The 8,127-nt window shown below is 46.3% G+C and overlaps 1 protein-coding gene across 5 annotated transcripts in view; it reads right to left on the bottom strand.

Moving 5' to 3' along the window:
- Nucleotides 1–251: 251 nt before the first annotated feature.
- nrg2a (neuregulin 2a) overlaps nucleotides 252–8,127 on the bottom strand; it is a 79,026-nt gene continuing 71,150 nt past the window's right edge. For 2 of the 5 annotated variants that reach the window (XM_030437750.1, XM_030437751.1), the window contains exons 6-10: nucleotides 7,568–7,670; nucleotides 7,090–7,213; nucleotides 6,804–6,931; nucleotides 6,369–6,590; nucleotides 252–2,002 (exon numbers count right to left, since the gene is read on the bottom strand). In XM_030437750.1, the coding sequence (XP_030293610.1) occupies nucleotides 1,348–2,002; nucleotides 6,369–6,590; nucleotides 6,804–6,931; nucleotides 7,090–7,213; nucleotides 7,568–7,670 (1,232 nt within the window). In that variant the 3' untranslated portion in view covers nucleotides 252–1,347. The remainder of the gene's footprint in view (nucleotides 2,003–6,368; nucleotides 6,591–6,803; nucleotides 6,932–7,089; nucleotides 7,214–7,567; nucleotides 7,671–8,127) is intronic. The other 3 variants (XM_030437747.1, XM_030437748.1, XM_030437749.1) reach the window with 2 other exon arrangements.

The raw sequence follows: 8,127 nt of genomic DNA, 5'->3' as shown, positions 1-8,127 counted from the left end.
CTGTATGTTAACATTTAGGCCCTCATTATCTGAGAGCCATAGTCTTAGGTAGACCTTAAGTCGAGGGTGAACTGGGTTTAAGTTGGAGGGGGAGAGGGTGGGGGGTGCAGGGTGGGGCTTGTGGAAATCCTGAGACACTGTGTGGCCTTTTAACATGAGCCACAAAAACAGAATGGACACAGAAGGATGATGAGGCATGGGATAGGGGGATAGGGGGAGTGGGGGAGTGGGGGGGGGGGGGGGGGGGGGGCCGAGTTGAGTGGAAACAGATGCAATCTTTTTGTTTTGCCATCACCTCTGATGGCAGGGGTCACCCTGTGCCAAGTAGCTCAGTGTTTGTTGGCCTCGTAATGGACTAACGTGGGTGGGTGGGTGGGTGGGAACCTGCCGGGGAAATAAAAGGGACTTAACTGGGGCAGGCTGGGAAAAGTGGCGGAATAGCTGTAAACACATCAAGCGATGACCTGCATAACATACAACCCGACAGCAGCCTTACCTGTCCACCTACACTGAGGGGGGGGTCACTGCTCTGATAAAGCACTAGTCTGTGCACCTCCGAGAGGCTCTTCGGTCCGCTCTGCTGAGACGCCAGTAGACCCACACGTTTCATGTTACCACAACAAACAATGAATTTTTTCGTCTAACAATCACAAATACATGCAAGCCGACTGACATGCGCGCACGCACAACCGCATCTATGTGAACACGCACACACACACACACGCACAACCACACAGTCGCTCACTTTGACCTCTCTTTCTCTCTGTAGACATTAGTCAGAGGGCAAAAAGAGGATCTACACTGTATTTATCAGGCGTTCTATTAGATCCCCAAATCATAAACCCTACAGGCGAATCATATTAATGTAAACATACACTTTATGTTGAAGTGGTTTATATTGCGTGACATGGAAGGGGGTTATGTTCCAGTGGGGCTAGACTCCTCAAAGAATGCAACTTGGAAAGAAAAAAAGTAAAACAGGAAAAACCAGAGAGGAAAAAAAAAAACATAAATGTGTATAAAAAATGAGGCGTCCATATAAGAAAGGCTACAAAAACCTCCACTGGCCCTCTGGCATCGGCATACAGCAAAAGGCACCACAATATTACTCTATTTTTTTACGTTGTGAAAAAACTGGCACATCTTTTTATGCTGTAAATCAAAATGTACATATAAATAGAGTTTTCCCTATAAAAAAGTCTTTGCTGTTAACTAGTAGACAACTTTTGCTAAAATGAAAATAAATATTTCATTTGTTTAGAATATCTGTCAGTTATATAAAATAAAAATATTTCTTATAGATGCAGGTCTATACTATATTGATTTTTGTTGGTTCATTTTCACTCTTTAATGGGGTGTATTGTCCGGTTTGGAGCGTGAGTGTGTAAGTCTCGTGTGCATGTTCCCATGCCCACTGTGCCGCCCCGATGAGTGAGAAGTCCGACTGTCCACCGGCCTGTAGATGGTGGAGGGCTCCGCATTCATGTTCTGCATACTGAGGAAGGGCGTGCTCTCACCGTCCTCCTCTGACTCACTATCTGTTAGGCAGCTTCGAGACCCATAGTCCCGAGATGCCTCGTATCCACGTGGGGCCACGTGGCCGTTCAGTCTGGATCTCCGCCAGCGCCGGCTACCAGTTCCACCGGACCCACTTCTCTTTGGTTGCTCCCGAGAGGAGAGATACTCCTGGGTGGTCTCATAGTCTTCTTCCTCAGCCAGCCGGTAGGGGCTGGAGGGCAGGCTGCCCCTGCTGTCATTTAGATAGGTACGGCGCTGCTGCCGGTAGGGCTCCTGGCACTGGGCGTCGTGTAGGGGCACCTGGTAACGGCGCAGCAGAGGCTGATCATCCTCCAGAGGGTAAGGGTTGTGGACAGCAGGAGGGAGAGACATGGCATGGCTGGCATTGGGGGACGTGATCTGGAAGGTAGGCACCTGCGAGGGCAATGAGTAATGGAAATCCACTGGCGAGAGGCGGGCTGGTGTCGTCAGGGCTGACACGTATCTGTGGTGAACACAGAGGAAATAGTCAGATAGGGAAGAGCGAGGCACAGAGGAGCGCACAAAGAGCAGCTTTGACATGCGATCTGTTAACTCACTTAGCTGTAAATGGCCACTTCTTTTTTTTATACGCGACAATAAGTATTTTTCCATACGTAGATTTAGCTTAGCTGTTCACTTGAGCTTAACTGCTGGAAAGTAGGTTCCACACTAGTACCTCGCTTGAGTCTTTCCATTTTCTACTTTCTACTTCTACTCCAACACAATATATGTATATATATATTATTAAATATTTTACTCACTACGTCTATCATTGATCCACTTTTCGTATATCCTCGGGTTTAATACCCCTAAAATTGCTTGATGCTGACGGTTTGCAAGAAACAAATTATTATTATCATTATGCCCTTTGGGTGCAGTAATTCTGACAGGAACTTTTCGCCTAAACAAACAAGCCAAGTCAGTGTGATTCACTGTTCTTCGAAACAGACAGTCTGAACTACATCTTCAAGCTTCGGTCACAATATTTGCACCCAGCCTTTGATGGTCACGTGGCTCTATGTACGAGCTTCTCGAGCGGTCGAAGCTAAAGTCCAGCCGGAGGTCCTCAGGAAAGCAGCAGCTGCTTCGGCTGCCCTTCAGTCTGTAATGAGGACTGACGGTGGCTAAACAGTCTTCCTCTGTACCCCCAGGCTCTGGACCAACCTGCCCCACAAGCAGGCCCAGCCAACCCATTGTCCTACTTTTTTTTAACCCATTTTAAAAACAAATCCCTTTATGCCTGGCTTTTGCTTGAGCAAAGAATGACACAATAACACCATCATGTGTCTGCGTATAGACTGATAATGATAATGATGATAGTAATAATATGCAGACCGTACTACTCCATTTCCTCTCCCGTACGTTTCAGACATATGGCGCAACTTCCTGACTCACCTTTCCCCCGTAGCATCTTTAAATGAACTGCTATCCACACAGCTCATAATTACTGTGGTCGTCCTCTTTGTTCAAACGAATGCCATAAAAACACGTGGGCAACCACGGACGGACGCTAAAGTTAATGTGGAGGTTCCTGAAGATGCAGAACCAGCAATTACTGTTAGCTCTAAAAACCTGGCCTACTTTTTTTTTCTCAAGGCAGAAAGTCGGCACGAAGTTAAGGGACAGGCATCACGGCTGCCTCCTTCTAGGCTTAAAAAAAAGTCTAGCTGCCCAAACTTGCTGGCGTCATTACCTGCTGATCCTGCAGTGATAATACCTTCATCATATTACAACTGAACATTCACAGTGGTGCATTTGAAAAGCAACTCAGACTCCACATATCACTGATGGTGAATCATTATGGACGAGAGTGCTCGGATCGTCTGTTTATTGCCTTGAGGAGACTGCAGCCGGCTGTGTGAGACGCAAGCCTGACATATTCCCACAACACTGCTGATTCAGCTGATGCAAAAGCTGCCACCATGATGGAAGAGGTGCTTGTTACCTGAAATGACTCTGTGGGGACGCCGGTTATGCAATCTGGCTCTGCATAACAACTCAATGGCCAAGTCCCTATTCAAGCGTACATGCTGGCGTAAAAACATAAATCTTATCTGGTTAGCTGATTTGAAAGGAAACTGGTCTTTTGCTTCATTCAGAGGACAACTTGCCAGCGCTGCGAGCTTTCTTTTTTTCAAGCCTGTGTGATTTATATCGTATCTTTGTTTTCGCTGCAGCCGTTTGCTCGTGCAGGACACAGAAAGGCTGACATACTTTACAGGTGCCTGCGTTAAAGCCCTCCCTGCTCCACGGCTGTCATATTTGGCTCAGTTGGTAGAGCCCGACTGAAGCTGGCCATGCTCTGATTTGCATATTCAACACTTCAAGTGTTTCACAGGAACAGCAGGCCAAGACTCACTGACTATAACTTCGGTTTTGGAATTAGTTAGTGTTTAAGGGCCTACATCTGGTCCTGAGTTTGTCTTTGGTCGGCCTGAATGTAATGTAGCAACCTTGTTCAGCCAAAAGGCAGCAAGGCACCCGCTGACTCATCCGTCGTGATGTCATTTTGTACGCCGACTCGCTGGATGTTTCTAAACCGCACACCTTTTTTTTCCTTCTTATCTTTTTGTATTATGCATTTGACCCACATGTGTTTTCATGTCCTCTGTTTGTTTGTGAAAGGGAAGGGAAAAGGCGGCTTCATACCTGTGACCTGTGCCCATGGGAGGATACTTTGGCGTCGCGCTTGCACAATCTCATGTTTGCCGGGATGATCCCGTGCGAGGGTTTAATTACTTACAACGTCCCACTCGTCTGAGAATGTGACCACTCTGTTGTTCGTTAAAAAAAAAAAAAAAAAAAAATCTCATGGACGGATGCCTGCTTTGTGGCTACCTTGGCTCCCCCTCAGAGTCTGTGAAATGTTACCATCTGAATAACAAACTGTACTATTCTCTGGGATCTCCTGGTGTTTCACTGGGCCCTTTACTTCGTGCCAACTACTCAGGTTCCACTTAGGCTATCGTTACAGCACCTTTCCCCAATGGTAAACCATCCTATCTGGATTGGCTGATGTTGACAAAATTCAGGGTTTCATCACAGGGGATATTAGGATTAATAGTGAGGCCTGTGTTGGAAGCAGGTCGTACGTTGACATACGTTACATACGATCCTGGCTACTTTTTCTCTCTGTTAGCGGGGCGGAGAGACACTGAGACAAGGCACTGGAGAACGTGCATGAAGTCAAATCTGACCTGAGTCCCTCACAAAGAAATTGACTGAAACAAATCGTCCGAGAGGGAGTGGGAATGTCTCATTTTTCATGTCACTTCCGTTCACGTATAGCCCAATAAAAAGGTGATTAAAACATGTATGTTGCTAAAAAGAAATGTGTCACAGAACCCCTTTTAAGCCATAGGAAAGGAGAGGAAAGGGCAGGGCCTCCTCATGCATGGCAGACTCAGACCTTAAACACAGGCTCTTCAATTACAGGGTCAACAACAGACAGACTTGCTCATCCGGCATCATTCCCCTCCCTCAAAAACAAGCATGTTTCGCGCAAAAAATACCTAACCTACTTTATTGTTTTATGAGCGCTGTGTTTACACGCCATCATTTTAGTATAGGGTCCAATTGTGCTCCCATATCCCAAAATGTCCTCCCGGCTCACTGCTAATGTGGGCTTGTTGAGCGATGGATGTGTCGGAATTTCTAAACATCAGCAGAGAGCTGACGGGGAAGGCATTTTGGGATTTGGGGTCTTATTATAAGGCCCCAGAAAAAAAAAAAATCAGGAAGTGTATCTTAGGCACTTTAAAAACAAGGTCAAAGTCAGGCCATGAGTGACACTGAGTACTACTGACACAGAGAACATGACCCAGCTGCAGACTATGGGAAATATGGAGGTATGTCTGTTGCCGACAAGAGGACAGGGAGCCTATGGACACACTTAATGTTGTGAAATGGTTGCGCTTGGATTACGTTATTTTAAGTTCAGGCACCAACATCTTTTGTTAAGGTTTTAAATTAAGCACACTGATTACATAATTATTCAATCAGCAGAATTTAAAGAAATAAAAGTTTTGACATCTATGTACATCTATGTATTGATGTTAGCATGCTAAGCAGCTAGCCTCGGCCCATCCAGGTCCAAAGCTCCTGGGCAACTAGTTTAAAAAAAAAACATACCACCAACTAACTGCATGGCTAACTGGGCTAACTAGCTATTGGTAGCTACAGTTAGCAGCAATTAGCGTGACTCTGGTGATGCACTGCCTCCTATTCGTTTTGCGTATGAATTCGACAGGTGGCCAATTCTTATATATTGCCCCTTTAAGTTGTGTATTTAATTATGCAGGGTTGAGGTTGGGGTGACTTCCAACATTATTTTAAATGAAACCACGCTTTCTTTCTGTTTCCTGCCATTTTCCAAAGGAAATCAAAACACATCGCAATCTTTTGCATCCTTATCAGGTAGAGTTAACCCGTTGTGGCCCTGAAACGAGGCCACAACCGCAGCTCCATATACTGCACGCTTGTTTGTCATTTGAGTCACACGAGAAGATTGATGTCTTTGTGCCTCAGTACAAAAATAGGTGCGAGATAAATATAGACTGTTTTGGAGTTGTTGTAAGGCATATCTTCTCACTTTTGACAGACAGAGCTTCCTTTCTCCCTGCCTCCTGTGCTAACTAATGGGCAACAAGGCAAAGTTGAAGGGAACACTTCAGCCAATAAGAATACTGTCGTGGCAGCGTCAGAGTGTCCAGATTCCTCATCGAAATCAACAATGTTTTTTCACTCTGCCTGCAGGTTGTCAATTTCCAAGCTGCCCCTTTCTGGCCTCTGGAGGCTGAGAGAGAACCCCACCCGGGCCTGTTTCCCACCTGTCGCTGTGCGGAGAGTCTCCCAGCGAGTCGAAGGAGTCTCCGTACTGCATGCCCGGCCGATGGGGGTCAGAGTAACCACAGTGTGCAGCGCGCCGGGCCCGTGCCTCCATGCACGCAGGACTGCTGCATTTACTGGTCCCCACGGATGATGACATCATTCCCGGCGAGTCGGAGAGGATGCTGTCAGAATGTTCCAGGCTCCATGTCCGTTCCTCATGTCTGACAAATAAAAAACGGTGTTAACACGTACACACCCAGTCCCAGTGTGACTCTTTTTCTAAGCCTCTTTTTCGAAAAGCTTCACGATCGGTGCACCTGTTTCCAGAGGCAGAGCTTTCGACTAATCTCCCACAAATGACCAATCGCTTCGTGCAAGTTTTCTCTTATTTTACATAAGGGGCTGAATGTGGTGTAGGTGCGGCGCACGCTCACCTGTGAGTCGATGAATGGGCTCGCGTGGAAGAGTTGTGAGATCTGGAAGAGGCATGGCTGGCAGGGAACGATCCCTCTGTCGCAGGCCGTATGACTCGTTCAGTCGCGGGGACGTTCTTTGATATGTACTGCGTCGGGGGGAGAAAGATGGACACGGCGGACAGAAATCATGTGAAAAATGACGAGCTTCGATTATGTAACCGAGCATGAAAAAAAAAAAAACACTCGGTGCACATCTGTGCACGCACAACTTTAATAACGCTTGGAATCCTTTCAGAAAACTCACATCTACCATGGGGATTTCCTCGGGGCCTGGTCCTGGGTGATTGGGTCCGTTAGCAAGGTTACGATTGGGATGTTCTGGACACATGTTTTGTCGCAGATGATTGTGCATCTTCTTTCTTTGTTTCCTGTTGAGAAAATCTCGGTCATTCTCCCTCTCGTGTCAACACATAACAATAGACTTTGTTTTATCAGTCAGGCAGGTTGAGGGCAGTATAACTGAAGACTGTCTGTTCAACTAACATAAGAAGTTCAACTATTTGACTTGTAAACAGGTCTTATCATATAAAAAGACCACATTTTAAGGCAGAAAACACATCTGTTTCTATGCTGCGCTGCATGTTGCAGGCACTGCCAACACTAACACTTCTTTTACAAACGAGTAAAGTGGTAAAAATAGAAATCTGAGAGGAAAGGCTATATGTTAAGAAGAAATAAAAAACAAAAAAACATGAGCTGATCCACTCGTCGGCAGGACTTACTTGGTTTTACAGTAGGCAACCACACACACGATGCCCACCACCAACAGAGCCACACAAATACCCGTGATTGTCAGGACTCTTTTCTGGTAGAGCTCCTCTGCCTCTGTCAACATCACACCCACGAGCACACAGACGTACCCACGCACACCACGTGCACACAGTGAGGGAAATAAGAGGAGAAAAAGAAATTAGTGTCGTGAAGGTGCAGATTCCTGCGTATTCACTGTAGATCTGCATTTCTTTCTTTTTCTGTTCTGTTTTTTTTTATTATGGGACTGAATGCTGAGCAGTATGAAGCTTCATCCCCTCCCCCCCCCTCCCCAAGACAACTCAATTCGCAGTCGAACCTCTCCTCTCATGTAATCACAAATACAACAGATGCTGTTGCTGCCTGTGCTGCAGTAAGGCGGCGTGGGTGTCGGCAGGGGCCCAGCAGCAGATAGACTGATATATTAAGCGGCCGTTTTCTCGAAAAAGTCATCTCAGATGATATCTGATCCGATGATGATTCAGGCTTTTTAATTGATGCCCAGTAGAACTATGAGAACAACGCACATGCG

This window comes from Sparus aurata, chromosome 13 (genome assembly GCF_900880675.1).
Source record: "Sparus aurata chromosome 13, fSpaAur1.1, whole genome shotgun sequence".
In the NCBI taxonomy this organism is placed as follows: Eukaryota; Metazoa; Chordata; class Actinopteri; order Spariformes; family Sparidae; genus Sparus; species Sparus aurata.
This window is presented reverse-complemented; position numbering and strand designations above follow the sequence as displayed.